Source organism: Centruroides sculpturatus, unplaced genomic scaffold (assembly GCF_000671375.1).
Source record: "Centruroides sculpturatus isolate CEXI.00-Female unplaced genomic scaffold, Cexi_2.0 scaffold1825, whole genome shotgun sequence".
NCBI classification, from domain to species: domain Eukaryota; kingdom Metazoa; phylum Arthropoda; class Arachnida; order Scorpiones; family Buthidae; genus Centruroides; species Centruroides sculpturatus.
In genome coordinates, this window is record NW_019386152.1 from 63315 (window position 1) to 86316 (window position 23002).

The window sequence follows — 23002 nt, forward strand, 5'->3', positions numbered from 1 at the left end:
TATTAGATTATTTATATATTTTAATATAAATATTTGCATTAAAATATATAGATCTGATTACATTTGAGAATTTGAATCTGGATAATAATTTTTTTTAATTTTTCTGTTTATATTATTAATGATTTCTTATTTTACAAATACAGTCAAACTTCCATATAACAAATTGTCTCTAAAAAACAAAAAATTCATCATATATCAATAAAAAAATTATTAAATGGAAAATGAACTTATAGTGAAAAGAAACATAGTATATCATAATTATATATCATTATCATGAAAATATTACTCTATATATATTAATAACAAAATAAAGTACTATATATGCATTTTATATGAAAAAAATCAAATGGACTATACAGTATAGTAAAATGTTATGATTGATTTAAGTGTTCTCATGTATTTATGTTGAAAAATTAATTTAACTTCATTTTAGAAAAATTTTTAGACCTGTAAATTTCCACTGTTGTCTGTCCATCCATCTGCTTTTCCTTAACCTCAAGAATGGAGTTAGATAGATGACCAGTAAAATTCTATGGCTAACAAGAAAGTATGATATACTGTACAAGAGCAAGACACTACTAATTTGAGGTGGAGAGGATATATTTTAAATGAAATGAAATAAAAATATGATTAAAAATTGCAACTCGACATTGTGACGATGTCTCAGTAAATAATTGCTCATCTTCACCTACATATTTTTTTACCAAAAGCTATTTTACTTTCAATGAATAAATATAACTTTACCTAAGTAATCAAAAATTTTATCCAGAACATCTTCTTACTGTACTGTAACAACTGTTCAGCTAGTGAAAGTCATGGAAATGACTTTCATTTTAACCAGTTTTAACACATCAATATGAAGAATAAGATTTATTTGGCTGTTTTAATAAATAAATACTTTGTTAAATAGGTATATTTTTAAATGTAAGAAGTGAGAGATTTCATTATTTCACAGAAAAATTCTTTTAAAAGAGACATTTGTAATATAGAACTTAAAAATAGAAATTTGACTGTATCTATATGTATTTAGAGAAATGAAGTGTTAATGAAAGAAAGGGAAGACTAGAATTAGCCAATTTTAGAAATCATTCAATATGCTTTTTTGATTGTCATAAAAAGATTTTAATAAATTGAAATTCAGTTACTGTAAAAAATTATTTATTTTCGTCAGAAACTTCCTGAAAAATGTATTATAGTATATAATTTAATTTTTCCAATTGATGGAGTTGAAAAGTTTGAAAAATGTTTAAAAAAATGATGACTTCTAAAATTGTTACTTTATATCCTTTCCTTTGATTTATATAAAAGTTGAAAATTTTAATTATAAATTATTTATTAGGTTAAGTTTATTATCAATAATTTCATATTTAGAATGTTTAACATTATTTTAATCTTTATGTAAAAATAAAAAAATATATTAATAAAAATGTTTTAATATAGCATTTATCAAAGGTTAGAATTTGAATTATAAGCATTTTATATCTCCCAATGGATTGCAGCTAATTACAATTTTTATCAACTGTAAATGGGGCTAATCCACAGTAAGATTAGCCAACATAGATGAAAGATTATGAACAGTTTACATTAAAATTCATTATACAGTTTGAATGTGCTCAGCAGAGAATAAATTACAAATTTATGACCACACCTATGCATTTGCTGAGAGAAAATTTTTAATTACTAATATTTTCAACCTGCTCTTATAGGCCATCATCAAGTTTCTTAAAACCATTTTTAGAAACTGTTTCACAGATAGAAAATCCAATTTAAATTTTAACCTTTGAGGAATTCTAAATACAAATTCAAATTGAAACGAGTTAAATAAATAACTTATGAAAAATATGAGGTTAACAATAAAAAAAATAAACTTAAAAAATATACAAGGTTTACAAAATACAAATAAATATGCTAATAAGAAAAATATATACAAAAAACTGAGAGTATAACACATAAGCTAAATATGATTATAGGTGGGACACACAGGGGTTTTATGTCTAAATCTTATATCAATGATGTATTTCCAGGCTGAAAGTAATACATTTGCATTTGTCTTGTTCAGGCACTGCTCTTTGATCTTGCTGTTGTAAATCTTTACTTTTTCCATATCCATAGCAATGGTTAGAGAATGTACCTTTTTAATGATGTTTGCTTCATCCCACTTTATAACAGAGCCTTCCACCTGTGACATTGCCACCAAAATTTTATTACTGTTCCCTTTTTTTGCATTGTATTTGTGTTCCTTGAGTCACACTTCGAGGGTTTTTTTTTTGTCTTTACTTTTCACAAACATTAGTAATTAAAAATTTTCTCTCTGCAAATGCATAGGTGTGGTCATAAATTTGTAAAATTCATTATTTTGAAATTAGTTGAGTAACAGTTTCTTTTTAAAGTATATGTATAAATTATTTGTAGTTGTAACTGACAGCACTATGCATCTAAACAAATATAAATTGTATTATGCCATAAATATATTAATAACTTAAAATTTTAATATAAAGTAATAAAATATTTGATTTAATCAATTAAAATTATATTTTAATATGCTTTAATAGTAAGTAATTATCAATAAAAAATATAAGAAGATATATTGATTTTAGAGCATTTTATTTTATAGAAAATTTTATAAATATTATATAGTAACAGAAATGGTATCACTACTTTTGTTAATATGTAAAATAACAATATAAAACAATGTAAAATAACAGAGAGATAGGGGACAAACAGTACAGGTATTGAATGATATATATCAGTTATATTAATGTAACAATTTGTAAAGAAATTTCTAATCTCCAGAAATCTCTGAAATCATATTATATCAGAGAAAAGATAATCTGTATTAACACACTTTCCAAACTTTCCCTAATACTTTCAGGTCTTTTCACTCTAATTTTTAAACAAATAAATAGAAAAAATTTAAATGTTATTTTTAGAGGATATTTTTGAACATGGGTTAAAAGATCTGAACTAGAGAAAATTCATAAAGTATGTTAATGCAAGTTGGCTTCTCCTATAATGAAGGATTTGAGAGATTGATATAATATTTTATTGGAAATGTATTAAGAATATGTACATTTTTATCAATATAATCTCACACAGAAAGATGTAGATTTATTTTGCAACTATCATAAATATGTTAATATTTATCACATATTGGGATGATATTAAATTGTGCCAAATAAGAAGCAATAAATATGATATTTTTCTTCAAAGAAATGTATTAAAAATTTTACAAAAATTTCATCTGCTTATTTACACAAGTTGAATTATCTTAAGTTTATTTTGTTTTGATATGGTAAATTCTTTTTATAGAAACTATTATTTTTGATTTCATATAATAATTATGATTTAAAAGAAATTTTTATTTAATAAATACAACCTCACCATAAACTGGAACCGTAGAGTCACACCTAAATTTAAACTTTCCAGCAAATAAGTCATAAATTATAAAGATCGAACATTTTCGGCCACTAAATTTATCGGCCTTTCTCAGAAAATACAAACTGAAAAAACCGTTCTATAAATAGAACGGTTTTAAATCGAAAGGTTTTTTATTTAATTATATTCAAATTTACAATGTGTTCTTAGTTAGATTTCTTTGATTTCTTTCTCTACTTTAGTTCCATTACTATTACTTTTTCTTTAACTCAAATAGTTTATAAACAAAAATGATGTTATCAAGAAAAATCACTTTTTCAAAACATAATTTTCTGAATAATACAAGATTTTGAAGTTTCAATTTCCCATTATCATCATCATACAATGTTATTTTTGCATTGAAAATATGCTTGAAAAAGAACTAAATGTAATATTTATTTATATATTGCAACTGTTTTAAACAAAATGAGAAAATACAAATAAAGTTCATTATAATGCAAGCATTTTTACCTTATATCGAAAGGCTTTATCAAATAGCATTTCAGAACAAAAACAGAATTTTTAGATCTAATTTCTAATTAGTTGGATACTGGCTTTTTATATTCTAAATTATTTGACAACTGGAATTTTCCTTTTATTTATCAAACTGTTGACTAGTCACATATGGCAGATTTATAGCTAGACAAATGAGAGAAAAAGCCCAGTTGTCAAATAAGACAGAAAATTTTAGAGTATTAAAGTTTAAACTTATCTGAGTCTTAGATATAATAATAATAATAATAAATATATGGAACGATTTATAAGATGTTATATATACTGATGTCACAGTATTTCAATTGTTTGTGGGAAAACAAAATGTGTGTTTGCCTACATTGAAAATATTCTACAATCCAGTTAGAAAGTTAATTAAGATATAAAACCATGTGAGGCAGTTTTATAGCTTTTTGGCCTTTCAGAATATCTTTAACCTTAAAGTCTTTGCATCTATTAAGCAATTTGTCAAATTTACTTGAAATACCATTTTTGTCATTTTTATACTTCAAGATAAATTTTATATGAGCCAGAGGCAAAAGAGAAACAAGCATTAAATATTTTACTTTGTAGCTTGTTAAGGGAATTTTTGGAATAACCTTATGGCACTCATATGTTCATAAACATTTTAATTCTTCTTCACAAATATATAGAATACAGTCGACCCCCCTATAAGATATAGATACGTTCCAATTTATTAGGAATCCGATTTCTTACAAGTCGTTCCAATCACAGCCTGACACGTGTCAAGTTTACGGACTACGGCTGATTGAAAGGTTTTTTTCCATAAAATTAATCGATTCTACACTAATCTGACTCAACATTTCCAAAATACGTATATTTTTTCGTAGTTTTATAGGAATCGTAATTATAGGGGGGTCAACTGTAATAATAAAAATGTCTACCTAATATGTAACAAAATGATTGAATGTAGATAAGCAATAAAAAAAAAAGTAATATCCAGAACATACTATATTTTAATTTAAAATAACTAATGTTTTCTGTAATGATGATATACTAAAAGTTTGTCATCCTTTTTTGTTTAAAGATGTAAATAATACATTCCTCCTCTTAAGATAATCTGGAATTTTATCATAAAGTAATACAATAAGAAGCCTTTATTCTTATAATTCATTATAAGAATAATGCAGTACGATTTAAAATGAATTATGCAGTACGAATGTGATAATACATCTTTAGATGATATAAATTCAGAATAGACTAATTTACTAATATAAATTATTGAAACACAATGAATATTTAACCCAATTTACTGTTAGTACTATTTATTATAGAAAAATTCAATGAAGAAATGTGCTGATGAAATAAACCAATATATAATATGAAATTGTTATTATCTAATAAAAATAATAGTAATCTAATATAAGAAATAAATAGTAATATATATTTTTTATGAAATAATTAGATTAAAATAATATAAATCTTATACCATAAAATACTTTAATAATTTACTACTATATTATAATAAAATATTTTTATTTGTAATGTGAATCAACTATTGTAAAATATTATAATCTGAAATCAATTACTTTTACTTCTAGTACTTCAGCAATGTCTTTATTGTATGAATGTATCAATACTGTGATAGCTGGTAGGTAGAATTATGGTTATTACTATATGTTGTAAAACTAAAATGTTTGTGTTAATTATTTTATTTACATATAATTAATAATGATATGTATTAATTTTTAGTATTTTTAAATAGAAATGTGTCAATTGGTTCTAGATTATATGAATAATTTTTCAGATAATGTCAAATGAAAGTTCTAAGTTTTATTTTTGTTGCATAGGAATAACAGGATGTTATGCATGTAGAACAATAATTTATATTACAAGGATAATATAAAATATAAATATGCAGTACGATTTAAAATGAATAATGCAGTATGAACATGATAATACATTATAAATAAAATTATTGTGAATTTCAAACTTAAAATCTTTTGTACTTAAATAGAAATTATTTACTTTTTAAAAATAATTATTAGTAAACATGTAAATGCAGCTTTTAGATATTTTGATTTTGGATAAATTTATTGTAATATTTTAATTGCTGATACAATATTAATAAATCAATTTATTTATTTTATTATTATTATAGAAGGCACTATATAATTAATTTTAAAGTCTTTTACATATACAGTAATAATTGCCATGTTTTGTAAGAATATTTATATTTTCAGTTTTGATTTCCATTTCATCTGGAATGCCAAATCATTCTGCATCCATTCAGGTATATACATGCTTAGTATTTGCTAAAACATCAACATTAATCAATAATTTTATCAAAGTTTTATTACAACCTATAATACTCCTATCCAATTGCAGCAACCTTCACATATCTATTTGTAAATAAACAATGTACTAAAGATATTAAATTTTGTTTAATAAAGTAGAAAGTTAATTACTTACTAGTTTATATGAAGCTTATAAATAAGAAAATTAATTGCACTTCACACCAAATAATGATCTAGTGTAATGTATGATGTAACATGTTCTGTTTTATGGTATTAAAACCAATGTTTTATTCAAGATTGCAAGTACTTTTGATAGCTTACAACTATCCTCATCAAGCTGATTTGATTAGAATCAGCCTGATGAGGATAGTTGTAACAGGCAATTTTTAAAAAATAGAACATAATGGATAACTTTTTAAAAATTGTTTCAGCTGTGCATTCATGGAATGTATGAAATTTGATAATAAAATCGTAAAACTACGGACTAATATCATAAAACTACAGATTATTATAAAAGAGTGTTTTATTTTTTATTTTGTTTTAAAAATTAAAGTTAAATAAATTTTTAACACAAAATAAAAAATGAAACACTTTTTTATAATAATCTGTAGTTTTATGATATTAGTCAATTATACAGGGTGGGGCAGAAAGGACGGACATTTTTGAAAGGATTTTTGAAATGGCTAGAACTCACTACCAGTTAGAGTGGCAGATTTGTGGCAGGTAGTGTGAAAGTATTGAGGTCTTAGCATTGTGTTTTCAGTTGAAGGCATGGAGCCATGGACAATAGAACACTGTGTGTTTGCATACGACTGGCAAAACAGTCTTACACTCAGTCATACACATCTGATGGGAATATGTTTCCGCATCCTTGCATACAATGGAAACATATTCCCATTAGACGTGTGGTTTCAACAGGATGGGGCAATGGCCCACACAGCTAGAACATCAATTGACATTATTTGTCATCTCTTCCCTGGTCATCTCATTTCCAGATTCAGTGACATTCATTAGCAATGTTGTAGCAGACGTTTTCATCGCAGAAACGTGTTAGTCATTCAGCATCGCTATCCTGTAAGCTAGAAGTTTGACAATGACGTTTGGAACGTCAGTGGAATCATGCTTGACGTTCCAAACGCCATTGTCAAACTTCTAGGCTTACAGGATGGCTGTGCAGAACGCCTGACATATACATTTTTGTGTTGAAAACTTTGGCCACTGGCTTCCTTGTTTGCCTGACCTATCCATGTGCAATTATTTCTTGTAGGGACACCTCAAGGCATGTATATGAGCATAAGCCTATTCTTTGTAAGAACTGAAGGAAGCTATTTGCGTGAAAGTCGCCAAAATCGCCTTCAGAAATGCATCACTGAGAACAGACACCACATAGGAGATGTTGTTTTCTACACTTGATTTTATAAAATGCTGTTTCAATATGAATTCACATCTCCCAACAAATATGTTTTGTAGTAACAATTACAGATGTTGTGATTTTTTAAAAAACATCCATCCTTTCTGCTCCACCCTTTATAACACAATTTATAGTTTGGAATGTTGAGGATGGTGCTGTTACATGATAGATGGGAGGTGATATAAAATATCTCCTACAGGAATAACATTCTTCAATTCTGGCAATGTTTAAGAATTAACGTGTGGAACTAGAGGAGTTCATAAACTTGGTTCAGGACGTTTTTAGTCAGTTCTATCATTTCATTTGTTTTTGTGATGTTCTTAGGCACGTGTCTGGAGCATTCTAGTAGTAGCTCCAATATAATTGATTGTCACTCCCAAGAAACAGTGTTGTAAAGATATAGCGTATATCCCTGATTTTTCCAGCAAGTCAACTTTCTCTCTCTCATTGCATAAAAGGCTATGTAAGGTAGGTTGGTGAGCCAATGGGACAAAACCCCCAAATTTTTTGAATATGCTTGTGACAGCTATTGACAGAAATCCTAAGTATGGTATTGCAGGCTGTATGTATAGTAAGTAAGGTCTTTTTTATGTTTAGAGTGGATAGTGGGAAGAATGCTCATTTTAAGCAGTTAACCAGGTACTGTAAGGTCTAAAAATAACCACTTAATAAAACCAATATTTAGAATAAAGACGAATCGCTGCTTGAGAAAGGTCCTAGGGAAGGAACCGAAAACGTTCGCAGTTCATTTTACGATTATTTAATACCGGTTATTGGTTTTATTAAGTGGTTATTTTTATATTAATCCGGTATTTGAAGATTCTTTACTGTAAGGTCTCTTTTTATGTGATGGATACGTTCTACAGAAAAGCGCATATAAAAAATTCGCATAAAAAAAGACTTTACTTGCGTTGAAAAAGTAGGGATACGTTCCGTAATTTTCTAAAATCGCATAAAACCAAAACAACAAGTTAAAATTAACTTAAAACCACATAAAAAAGTTTGTAGAAATTAAAAGAAATAGGCTGCTAAATACTTCAACTTGAAATCAGCAAGATTTAAACTCGCTACTTATTATAAAAATGAACAAAACACCGCTAAAATAAAATTTAATTTCAAAACAATTACAGTTTATGCCTTTCAATGAAAAACTCAGAATGATGTAATAGTGACTTATCGATGGTAAGTATCATGTACAAGGAGAATCCCCGAATTGCAAAAGCTCACTCTAAAAATAAATCACTGACATCTGGATGTGAAGAGTTAATTAAAACCCCTTTAGTTCCTCGCCCGAGTTAACTCGGGCAGGTTACATAGCGTTACATAAAACACGGTCTTTAAGGCCTTTGAAAATTTTTTTTGAATTTTTGGAATGTTTTTTAAGTCTCCAAATTTTTAAAAAATATTTTAAAATATACTGCCAGCTAGTGTTCACCCTACTTTAAACCCTTGTCCTCCCGCGACGTCTATGAGAATGCCTCGGGAAATCCAACTCCAGCTGTGTTCAAAGTCACCCAGATGTGTAAACAATGACTCATCGTGTTAAATTTCACAGAAGGGCGAGACAAAGGAAGTTAAACTTTGAAGCTTTTTCTTCAAAATGAACACATTTCTTTTGTTTTTTTCAGTTTTAAGTATTTTTTATGTTTAATTACATTTATATCAAAAATTGCTAGGAACTAAAGCGATTAAGGTAGATCTAGTAGTCCTTAACATCCATAAACGTTATATGTCAGTGGAACAAATGGAGTGAGCTTTGAGCGTTCCACGATTTTTGGAGACTGTCTATACACGGGCTTCCTAAACAAGCCTATATGTATGTTTGTCCAAGAAATATTTGGATGAAATACAAACCGCACAACTTCAAAATCGCATAAAAAGAGACCTTACAGTATTTGAATTTTGCAAGTGTATAATATGCCTTACGTATTGCAATGCATTGTCAACCACTACCTAACTATAGGAAAAGAGAAATGTCCTGTGTATGGTAGCTGTTATAGTAAAATTTTCATACTGGAAGGTTGGAAGGCTGTTGATGGAATTATATGGGGATACGACGTTGAATTTATAAAACACAGAAAACATAATTCCATCTGGAGATCTGTATCTATGCANCTTTGAAGCTTTTCCTTCAAAATTAACGCATTTCTTTCCTTTTTTTTCAGTTTTAAGTATTTTTTATGTTTAATTACATTTATATCAAAAATTGCTAGGAACTAAAGCAATTAAGGTAGGTCTAGCTGTCCTTTACATCCATAAATGTTATATGTCAGTGGAACAAATGGAGTGAGCTTTGAGTGTTCCACGATTTTTGGAGACTGTCTATACACAGGCTTCCTAAACAAGCCTATATGTATGTTTGTCCAAGAAATATTTGAATGAAATACAAACCGCACAACTTCAAAATCGCATAAAAAGAGACCTTACAGTATTTGAATTTTGCAAGTGTATAATATGCCTTACGTATCGCAATGCATTGTCAACCACTACATAACTATAGGAAAAGAGAAATGTCCTGTGTATGGTAGCTGTTATAGTAAAATTTTCATACTGGAAGGTTGGAAGGCTGTTGATGGAATTATATGGGGACACGACGTTGAATTTATAAAACACAGAAAACATAATTCCATCTGTAGATCTGTATCTATGCAGATCCAAGAATGATATTTTGCCAATGACCTCATATTTTATGGTGAATAAAATGGAAGAGTAGACCAATAACAGCATTTCTATAAATAATAATAGTTTCTCCTCCAAGCCTTCTCAAGCAAAAGATATTGTCTACATATTGTAGGTAAAGGAAATTATATAGTTTTAACAGCATAAGACAGAGTATGTTACATTGTAACATTACATAAGCTCATAAATATTTATGGAAACATTCATAATTATTATGAATTATAAACTTTTGAACTTTTATCATCTTTGATTATTTTTGTAATACTCTATTGATCAGTTTGATATATAATGACTCCATTAATTTATAACAGTCACAAACACAATATGACAATTATCAGTTTAGAATCAGAAGTTCATATTATTATTTGATCGTATTTTGTGTTAAACAATGAAATTTGATTTTAAGGTAGTTAGGTTGTCATCTAGTGCAAAGATGAATAATTAGGATTAAATATGTAATTTAAAATAGAGTTTTAAATTCTCATGTTGAAATTTTATCTAAAAGTTTTATTTCATGACAATAATTATAGAGAATATGCTATATTATAGTTTTTATACAATTTGTATCATGCTTTAAATCAACATTAACTAAAGCATTAATTAAAGTGTTCTGTTCATAATAATTAAATTTAAAAATATCAAAACAACAAAAAATCTGCATTTATTTTGAAATTTAATTAATTTTTAATATATTTGCATAGTTGTGTGTTCAGAAGTTAAGAATTTTGATAGAAGATACAGATCAAAACTGTAAGTTAATTTTATTTTTATTAAAGTTTTAAACATGCTTTAATAATACACTTATTATATTTCTTGGTGTATAGATTAATATTAGTGACCTATGGGCACCTTATGCCAAATTTTATAATATACAGTAGAGCGTCGATTTTCGGAATCAATTGGGGACTGGGGTTGTTCGTATAACTGATATTTCGGATAACCGATTTATGTACGAAAAAATAGTTTAACGTATCCGATGTTGAAATTTTTTCCGTTGTGTGTCACTTCGCATTGAATTTTCGTCGATGTAAAGCCTAACAAAGACTATTGTATTGTTAAAAATTATTTTTTTATTTTGTACAAACAAAATAAATGTATTGAAAAATATAAAAACAATAAAAAATTATACTTCAGATGTTAATTTAGTATCAAAAGCGTAAAATATTTGAGTAGCCCAAGACATAGCCAAAGATTGAAGCTCCACAGCACTGACGAAAATTTAAATTTGCCGACTGGAAATCTTTCGGATGATTGACTTTCGGAAAATCGACGCTCTACTGTATATTCAATATTTATAGAACATAAGAACAGCCAATTCTGAGATTTCAGGATTGAGGAAATCACAGTCCTATAATTCCAGGACTGCAATTCTTAATTGAAATATAGTTTTTATTTGAAATTTGAATTGATATGCTGGAATAGGATAAAGTATTAACTAATAAAATTTATTCATACAAAAAATTAATTTTATCAAAAACAAGATCACTTTTTTAACTTTAAAATTATTTTCATAATGAATCTCTCTTTTCTCTCAAAATTTTTATTAATGTTTAGTTTTTCTGATTATGCAGAAGACCTCAAAAAAATCTTTAAAAATAACTGGCAAAAACAAGAATAAATTAGTCTATTTTATTGTATAAAATTTTGAAAATAAATTTAAATTATGAATATTTAATTATGATTAAATCTAATATTTTACAAAATTAGAAATTATTTTTTAAGTAATAATTTTTATGAAATTTTTTTAGTAAAGTATCTAGGTCTTCTTGCCATGTCTAAAATATTGAAGACACATCCAAAGAGTGTTCAAGCACACAAAGATTTAATATTGCAATGCCTGGATGATAAAGATGAATCTATTCGTCTTCGTGCACTTGATCTTCTTTATGGAATGGTAAAGTTTTATTCATAATTATTTATATTATATCTATAATATGTCTTAATGATTTATTTTAATGAATACAAAGTAATAGAAATGTTAATATCCAGTGGATATTGATAAAATAACTATGCTTATTTTTACCACTAAACTATATTGTTGATATGGAAGTAAAAACAAATTGCTCTCTTAGGGAAAATATTCCTTAATATTAAAAAAAAAATTTTAATCCAAATTTAATTTAATGTATATAAAAATATTATATAAATATAATTTTGATAATGAATTAAATAGAAAAATTACAGTACTGTATTTAAATATTGAAAATTTATTAAATTCTAAAACATGATAATGATTTCAATAATAGTGTTTCCATATTCATATTATTAGAATATAGAAATTAATAACTGTCATTTTATTATTTGTTTGGTTTTTCATTTTTCTAATTTGATTTTTGAATTAATATTTAGTAATTGTTATTTATTATTAAAAACAAATTTATGTAATTATATGTTTGCTTTTTGACATAAATACATCTATGTCATATGGTACACCAGAATGATTGTGTGATGAAAGTATAGTATATCATTTGTTTACAGCATGTCACACCACAGCCAATCAGTTTCATTTATTGCATGTGATTTATATTCTTCCAATCATAGAAGTCTTCATGCTCCAACAAACCAACAGTGCCACCATTATTTCTCTCTTGTTTCAGAGATTTAATTCATGATTTAAGTTTGCCATAAGATCTGCATATGCATACAGGGTGTTTTGGAACTTGTGGGCAAAAATTTAAGGGGTGATAGAAAACATTTAAACAAGCAATTTTCACTATACAATGCATGGGCGGAGAGCAAGCGGTGAACCGCTAGGAGGTATCCATTACTGTCACATGAAAGAATGAAACACCAAACAGATAGAGGAAGTACTAAATAATTTTATTGACAGCATGTTTGGCAAAATTACAGAAACTGCTCAAAAGAGCAACCTCCTGTGTAATGCAGGCGTTACACTTGCAACGTAGCGCGCAGCACACTTTTTCAAACACACCTGGCATGTCTCAGATGGCACTGGCAGCAACAGAAATCCTGGCAACTAGGTCCTCATCGGAGCTGATGGGGCTTTCATACATATCTGGAAGCATGCAAAGATTATCCCTGTGCCAAAGCCGGGCAATCCTGTCAAGAGCAGACCTATATCCCTGCTGCCAGTTCTCAGCAAGGTATTGGAGAAGCTCATTAATAACAGACTTCTGTGGCACTTGGAGCACAACAACATCCTCCATCATTCCCAATTTGGTTTCTGGCCCCAGAGATCTACAGTCAATGCCATTCATGAAGTCGTCAGTAAAGTTAATCGACTACTGGACCAACATAAGTATGTTCTGGCCATCAGTCTGGACATCGTGGAAGCATTTGACAGTGCCTGATGGCCATTGATATTACAAAAGTTCAGGAACATGAACTGTCCCACAAACATTTACAGAATTCTCAGAGATTACCTTAGTGAAAGATCGGCCATGTTGCAGTGAGGAGGGCACACTGTTACTCAAGTGTCATATGTGGCTGTCCTCAAGGATCTGTCTTGGGCCCAATCTTTAATCAGACTTTCTACAGCGGGATTTTGGACAGCACAAGACCATTGTGTATGCCGATGATGCCTTGGTGCTCCTTGGGTGTCGTTCTAGGGCTGATATTGAAGTTAATGGTACTCGAATACTGGATAACATCCTGACTTTGGGAGCAGACTGTAAATTAAATTTCAATGCAAGGAAAACAACCAGCATAGTGTTAAGCAAACCTAGGCACTGCAACCTTTATTTGAGAGTTCCACTATTAAAATGGGGGGCCATTCTATTACAGTGAAAAAGAACATCAGGTATCTTGGTGTGATGCTTGACCATAGGCTACTATGCCCACACAGAATATATAATGGATCGAATAGAGTGGATCTTTAATGCATTTGCGGGCTTTGCAAGAAGAAGATGGGGTCTAGCCTCTGAGGCAATGGAGGCTATTTACAATCAGATATTCCTTCCTATAATCACTTATGCTTGTGGCAGTTGGGGACCGGCTGTCTGCAAGGTCCATATCAAAAGAAAGCTCATTGCCACTCAAAGAAGGGCCCTTTTTCATATTACAAGAGCTTACAGGATGACCCCCAACACTGCCCTTCATGTCCTGGCCAAGAAGGCACCTTTGGACAAATATATTGGACTACAAGAAAGGATATGATGTCTCAAGTGGGGAGCCAATATACAAACCACCAAACTTACTATCTCTCACCAGGATCTTGAAACATACCCTTCGGACTAACTAAACACCCCTCCTATCTTCAAAGGCTCAACTTTATGCCGCCCAATTTCTTTGACATAGAACTTTTCATGGGTGGCTTCAAGACTACTACTAGTGTCAGCAGTGGATATGCCACCTACCACAACAACAGGGCAGTACAGGTTGGGGGGAAAACTGTACTGTCCTATAGGCAGAATTGTTCACATCTGGATGGCTGTTGTTTGGGCAAACTCCAACCTCTCACACAAAAGAGTCGTCGTCATCACGGATAGTGTATCGTCTATCACTCTACTGAAGAAAAAATCGTACCATTCAATATCCACCACCATACATGATCTCATTGACAACTCCAGAAATACCTTTCACATTCTTTGGACACATGCCCATCAGGATATGCCTGGAAACGAGAGGGCCGATGCCCTGGCAAGAACTGCTGGGGAAAATAAAAATCTTCCCATTGCCTATAAGCAGCTGACTATCAACACTGTCAAGAGCATTCTCTGGACAGATTTAATTGCATCCTGGCAGCAAGACTGGGAAGCGCATATTAATAACCATTCCACCATTTGTAACTTCATACTCAATATTGCACGCTTTCTTGACTGTTGTTGGTATTGGCCTGGTCAGTGTATTAGTCAGTTCCTGACCGACCACAGAACTTTCAAATCTTACCTTGCAAGATTCAAGAACATGCCCAACTTCAACTGCTCTCTTTGTGGGGTCTCTGACGGCAGTCAACATTACATCTTTTACTGTCCCATGTTGGAGTTGGAAAGACTTCAACTAAAGACTACAATTGAGGCTTATGGTGGTGTGTGGCCGAATGACTGTGACAAAACCTTTGATAACAGAGACGCTTACGACACATTTATGACGCTAATAAACATGTACTTTGGAAGGACTACTATAAGAGCATTCAACTAGCAGCTCACTGTCATTGAACCATGATATTGCAATTATATTTGTATTGCAACTAGTAACTGGTAGTTGATATTGTGATTTGTTATGTAATCTGTACTCAATATCTGTAACCGAATTTGCAATAAAATCCATAACTGTAATTTGTATTGTAAATGTAATTATTATCAGTGTAATTGTCTTCTGAGACTGTGCTTAGTTATCCTCATGTGTATGTATGCTATACTACCTTTTGTATATAATTATTCTGTTTGTTACTCTGTATATTATTGTGACCAAAGGGTCGGCACCTCTTCAATGCCCTGTCAGGATGACACCACCACGTCTAGGTTGACACGGAAGCCATGCTAACTAGGTTACGCGAGCAATCGCGTAATGGAGAAATCCGGTTCGGGATGGAGGGAGAGACAGCGCCCTGGAAGTGACTTATGCAACATAACAACTGTTTAATTGATAATGATAGGCAATACAGGACATACAATATATCGAATTGAATATGATAGAATTTAGATATATTGGTTGTATTTGATATTATATATGTTAGACAGAGTTAACTTAAAGTCCTCAGGTCTTGAGAGAGAGAGTTTACAATAAAAATGCATGGCAATAAATACCTGGAGTTTGGTTGATTTGCTAGTAAGTTGTAGTTTTTAGTGATTCGCTAGTCAGACTTGAGGTTCTTGATGATGAAGTTAGTCCAGTTAGGTAATCAAGTATTCTGGTTCGGCGACGACGTTAATCCAAATAATAGGCACTTAATAAGTCTGATGGACGACAAAGTTAATCCAGTGGAAAGCACTGCACATACGTAAAGGGATGCGGAGCTGGAGACTTGTCTCTTCTAGGACGGAGCGACAACTGCCCTAACTTTGTTGTTCTGTTCTATATTGAATAGATGAAATCGAGATATTAGGTTGAGAGGTGATAAGAAAGCGTCATTATCAGGCCTGAGAACTTAACAGATGTTTTGCTCCCAGATGTAAAAGTTGACAGTTATTTAACGAGGTTATAGTTACGATGTGACGTTATGAATTAATGATGTAAACATACTAAAAGTCAGGATTCGGATCCTCACATCATTGTATTGAATACTGTGTAACCATTTTATCTACACAATTTTATGTATGCCTTTCCTGCTTATGTATATTCTTGATTCAACCATTATTTTTCCCATTTGTTATGTATCAATTATCTTCACTGGATCTGCTTAATGTATTAATCGACTGTGACGGAACTGGGTTATACCTATGTGGCATTCAGATGCATTGTACCTAATGTGTTAAATAAAATATGAATGAATGAATGAAATGGGGCTTTCATACATGAGACTTTTCAAATGGCCCCACAGGAAAAAGTCCAGACAGGAGAGATCGGGCGAGTGTGCCGGCCAAGATGTGGTCCCACCTCGACCAATCCGTCATCCTGGGAATTTAGCGTCTAAAGTGCTGCACTGTACATAAAATGCATGTCTGTCTTTTCCTGATGACTGTACGTCACCATGCCTTCTGAAATCCGCGGTAGAAATGACAATGTGTAAGAAAACTCGCGCTTTATGCTTTCCATTGCAGTGCCATCTAGCAGTTCACCGCTTGCTCTCTGTCCATGCATTGTATGGTGAAAATGGTTTGTTTAGTTGTTTTTTATCACCCCATAAATTTTTGCCCATGAGTTTCGAAATACCCTGTATTAATATAGTTACATGTTTATTAAATACAGCATAATCGTGTTGATTCAATCACTTGCAAGTTTGACATAACGTAGCCAGTAATCAGACACTAGTCAACTCCTGAATACTACCAGCATTGCTGCCAAGTCATAGAGAAGCTTCCCATTAGTTCAAACTCCAGTTTCCACTAAATTTAGTGGTAATTTACCAACTTGGCATTTGGATGTTTTTTATCAGTAGTCTAACTTGGGTTTTTCTGTATCATTAACAGTTGACTTCATGCTGTCAAATTTGTTTATGTACTCAATTATTTTAATTGCATCACATTTTTGTTGTATTTAAATTATTAACTCATCAAAATGTGTCTAGCACTCTTCTGATCCAATATATGTCAGATTACCAAGATTGTGCTACACTCTCTTAATTACTTTCATGTTTGTAGTTGTTAGATGAAAATGATTCCTATTTTGGATGATGGTAATTGCAGCACATCTGGTTCCATTACAATGTAATATTATTCCCATAATTTTAGCAAGGTCTTTAACATAGATGTAAAGAAAAAGGAAAACAAAACGTTATAACTTTTATTAAAGGTAAGTTTGACACAAAATTGATATCTAACTCACAACTCAACAATATCATATTACAATCTTCCATAGATATGGTGTCTGGGAGAAATATTGATCCCTGAAAACAGACAAGCTATGTGACTGACTTTAATTATCATAAACCCATTTTAACTATAACCAATAAACTGTCACTGAATCTACTAATGTATGAAAATCCATGTATGTATCATATGCTAAATATAGTATAAAGGGAATGTAATACATAGAAAAAATAACATCATAATCTATAAAAGTACTTTGTGCATTTAGTTTAAAATGGCATATTTTAGGGAGAATATTTACATCAATGTCTCAGAAATGTAGTTCTAATTACTTTTTTAATTAATTTTTTTAAATTACTTTAAATAATATAGTTTAAGTTTTGGAGTATTTTTCTTATGTAGACATGAAATTATGTGATGAAATTGGCATCATCACGTAAAAATCAGAAAATATTGAGAAAATTTGATATAATGTCTGCTTTGAACATCTCTAAAGGTTATTATAAAGCAAAGTTACTAATCTAAAAGTAATGTAAATTATTTATTAGAATATATTGTAAATAAAATCTGTTTACAAGAATATAAAGTATTAGATTGATGCAAAAGTTGCTGGAATTTTCTAGACCTCTTTAGAATATTTGTTCTTTAGAAGTTGTTCTATAACAGATGGCAGGCATCTAGAAGTCTATTTTGCAGTATATAAACGAAGGATATTGAGGTACACAGTTATAAATGAAAAGATGTTTTGTAAGGTAATACTAACATTTTAAATACGTTAAGTTTATTTTGTCAATATTTTCTTGTGAGTGAATTTATGCATGTGTGTTTTATGATTACACAGAATATCATTATAACTTCTGAAATTAAGGTGTTCAGCTGCAACATTTGGCTGATGCTGTCCAAACTCAATGGTCACAGATGAACATTGTAGGTTTCTAACATCTAACAATGCAAAAATTACATGTTAACATTGATCCAGTTGAAGCTGATTGATCTCAGCTGGGAGGTTCTCCTTTGCCCCTGTGTAGCCCAGACACTACACCATTTGACTATCATTTCCTCTGCTCCATGTACCACTTCTTGGATGGAAAGCAGTTCACTGTTGATGATGAGATGAAAATTGCACTTGCAAAGTTCTTTGATGAAAGAAGGTGCTTGAATGTAAAGACAATTATTTTCTTAATGTTTTTTAAGTAAATGTGATACTATGAGACTAAAAAATTCCAGAAACTTTTGGACTACTAACCCAATATTTCTTTCTTGAAATTATCAACTCCATCAAAATTAACTGAAACAATTACTTTATAAATTCAAGGAATAACTTACATATTTCCAGTTAAACAATTTTTCGAGACCTTTTGTCTCTTTGTCTCAAGCACTTAACAATTTCACAGAACAAGCTAAAAAATTCTGATGACAAATAATAGATTTGAACATCAATTATGTTTAACTTTAGAATGTTGTTTAAAGACAAAAATAAAAGAAAACTAAAGAAATTTAATAGTACAATAAAAATAAATCCTGTAAATGTTTAAAAAAATGCTTAATCAAAAATAAATAAATTAACTCCTTGAATTTATATAGCAATTGCTTGAGAATGTAAAGTAATATGGAAAGTTTGTTTTAAAAAATTCTTCAGTAAGACTTAAAATTTTACAAAAATCATTGAAAAAACATTAAAATAAAATTTAAATTTCAAATAAAAAAATATAAATGCTTAATTTGCATAATCTTAACAGGAAATGACTTCAACAATAAATACGAGAAAATTTTAAAACCACCATTTATAATTTTTGTTTATATATTTTTAAGCAAATACTTTGAAATTATCCTATTTATGCAAATGGCATTAGTCTTGATTTATTTTAATAGGCATAATATCAAGTTTATACATTACTTCTAATATTGTTATGTAATTAATAATTATAACAATTAATGTATTAAAGATACTTATTATAATAATTTTTATTTAAGGTATCAAAAAAAAATTTAATGGAGATAGTAAAGAAGTTAATGGTTCATATGGATAAAGCAGAAGGTACAAATTATAGAGATGAATTACTGTGTAAAGTGATTGATATTTGCTCTCAAAATAACTATCAATATATTACTAATTTTGAATGGTAAGAATATTTTACTTAATTTACAGCTAAAATATCTAAATTCCGAGCAAATTTATGAATTACTATAAAAAGTTTAAGTTTCTTAAAAAGTTCTTGAATATAATAATTGTTAGTTAAATTTTTTTAATTAAATTTCTTTTGACTGCTGTTTATATATAAATATTATAAAGTCTCTGTAAATCCGCACTAAAAATATTTTTAGTGTGGATTTACAGAGACTTTATAATAATTAATAATTGTTAGATTTTTTTTTACAAGTTTTAATATAAAAATTTAGAAATGATGTCATCTATTAAATGTTGTATGACTTTTTAATAATATAAAAATATTTCTAAAATAACAATCAGATTNTTTTGAATAATAATATATTTTTAATTATTGTATTTACTTTTATCATATACTAGTACTTTTAATTATACAGTATGTTAAAATTTTTGAAATGTTTTTCATTATTGTTTAATGTGAAAACAATATATGAAAAGAAACAGATAAACATGTTATTGATACATTGTATTATTAGATGACATTCTATGAAAATCCTTTCCAATTTATGCTTACAATGAAAACATTTCAACCAATATACAAATAAGTTGTTTTAAGTGCTATTAGATATTTGTTTTTGAGAAAAATGAAAATGAGGTTTATTTTTGTGTGTGGCCATCCAAGTGCCAAAAAATGACCTTGAAAGTAATGATGTACATTCATATACAGGTATTTTACACCATCTTCCCATCTTCCATCATAATTATGTAATAACACGTGTGATTTGTTTTATCTGTGTAATTAATATCTGTGGTTTAAAATTCAGTTTTAGAAGAAATTAAATTTTTCTAATATTTTCAGATCCATTGTATTTAGATGATTTGATTTTTTTTTATTGATTTAGATAATTTTATTATAGATGTTACAATAGAAATATTACCTTTGTAAAAGGTATGTTATATTTATAAAATTTCTATTTGATGGTGAATAGATTATACACAATTTTCTATATTATATTTTTTTCCACTGTTATCTGTTCATGTCAAATGTCACTATTTCATGGTCCTAAATTTTTCAAGTATTATTTGCTAGTACCAATTAATATTAAAAATGTGTTAAATGTTATTTTTTATGCATTTTTGGAATTTGATCTACAAAATTATGTTGACTCTTCCAACTGAAGAAAGGCATTTTATAACAGGAAAGTTAAATAATAATCCATCATGTTATGCAATTTACCTGAATGGATAAAAATTGATATAAATTGTGTGTAATTATCAGTTCATAGTCAAACTTTTGACTTGATGACTACATAACATTAAATTGAATATTAATGAACATCCCATAGTTTAGGTAAGATTTTTGTCACAAAACTTTAATCAAAAATTATACATTCAGTTATAAAGATGCTAATATGCACAAACAGATCAGTGAATATTAAAACATATGGGTTTATCTATAAATGACTGTAGATTCAAACTACAATTATCAGAGGTAGAGAGGGAAAAAACATACAGTAATACCTCAGTTTTCATTCAACCAAAGTCAATGAAAACTGAGATATTACTGTATATATACTGTAAGTTTCAGTTTTCATCAATTCTTTCTGTGAAAAATTTGCCTCAGATTTCATTGGTTGCCTCAGAATTCGTTGATGTGCCCACATGACCTCGCTGCTAATTTTGCAAAAACAAAGGGCGACCCACACATTTTCCTGCAAAGTGTGGTATTGTTTCTCATTGTGTGAGCATTACCCCATGCATCTAGCAAACAGTTCCATTGCTTTCCTTTTAGCTCCATTGTGGGATCAAAAAAGCTTCCAGAGACAGAAGCCCTTCGATGAAGAAAGCCAGGAACATGATTAAGTTGAAGAAAGAAATCATTGAAAAATATGAGAGTGGGATTAAGATTGCTGAAATTGATTGCATGTACAGGAAGTTGCCATCCATGATAGATTCCATTGTGGCAAAAAAGGAAGCAATAAAGGAGACTAATGTAGCGAAAGGCGTGAATATGCTAATGAAACAGAGATCGCAAACAATTGAAGATGTTGAACAGTTATTATCCATTTGGATCAATCAAAAACATTATTTGCATAAAAATTGTGCATTATTTGCATAAAGACGACACAACTCAGGACCATTTTCAATTGAAAATTAAGTAGACCTATTTTAAAGTTTTTTTCTATCTTGGATGGAAAAAAGGATTAAAGAAAAAGACTTTAAAATATGTCTACTTAATTTTCAATCAAAAACATTATATTCATTTCTTATTGTTTTTAGTATTAAACACTATATTTATTCTCTATAAAATGTATTTTTGGTATGTATTTTGGAGTGTCTAGACTGAATTAAATGGATTTATATTGATTCATATGGAAATAATTGCCTCAGTTTTCANTTACATGAAATATATTCAAGCTCCCAACACAACTAAAAAATAAATTTCAAAATCTTTTTATATACCATATTAAGGAGGTAAATCCTATATAAATATTTTTCTGGCCAAGTCCTACTAACTAGCTACTCAGTGAATCTAACATTGAATTGTTACAAAATCTCAATGATGTAAAAAGTTTTTAATTAACTCCCTAAGCAAAATGATAGGGAAACTTTAGAACCTAATATCTCTGGAACAAATCATCATATATAAAAGCAAAAAACTTGTTGCACATCTGCAGACCACTTCTCTCTATCTACACCTAATTTGTTCATATCTGCCAAGAAATTTATAGAACTTATGGAAAAAAATCATTTTAGCATAATATACAAGGGTAAGTCAAAAATTATCTGCACTTTGGATGTAGAATTTATTGTAATCAACCTTCAGTAAGTCAAATATATCATTTCTCAACATAATTGCCCTGCTTTTCAATACACTTTGTCCATCTGTTCACAAGTTTTCCTATTCCTTCATTTAAAAATGGTTTTCAGCTGAGTTGCCGTTGTCTTAACATCGTTGTCAGATGTGAATCTTCGTCCCTGTAGCACTTCTTTTAGGGCAGGGCTGTCCAAGTGGCGGCCCGCCAAATAATTTTTACGGCCCGCGAGTACATTTTACTATGAATAAATTTATGATACTAAATTATTATTAATAATATTAAAATTATTTTACTGTGTGAAAATTTAAATCTAATTTGAATTTAAAGTAGGTACTATTTAGTTTGCGTAACTTCACTTAACCTGGCTGAATACAGCAGCAACCTTCTTGGCCCCCGAAATGTTTGGTGAAGAAAATATGGCCCGCGGGCTATGATAAGTTGGACAGCGCTGT

General features: G+C 29.5%; 1 protein-coding gene across 1 annotated transcript in view; it reads left to right on the forward strand.

The window, feature by feature from the left end:
* The window catches only part of LOC111613828 (AP-3 complex subunit delta-1-like), a 115976-nt gene that overhangs the window by 60828 nt on the left and 32146 nt on the right, over positions 1 to 23002 (forward strand). Inside the window, exons 8-13 of the mRNA XM_023355179.1 lie at positions 5469 to 5518; positions 6111 to 6160; positions 10956 to 11004; positions 12003 to 12148; positions 19599 to 19747; positions 21664 to 21778. Coding sequence (XP_023210947.1) covers positions 5469 to 5518; positions 6111 to 6160; positions 10956 to 11004; positions 12003 to 12148; positions 19599 to 19747; positions 21664 to 21778 — 559 coding nt within the window. The remainder of the gene's footprint in view (positions 1 to 5468; positions 5519 to 6110; positions 6161 to 10955; positions 11005 to 12002; positions 12149 to 19598; positions 19748 to 21663; positions 21779 to 23002) is intronic.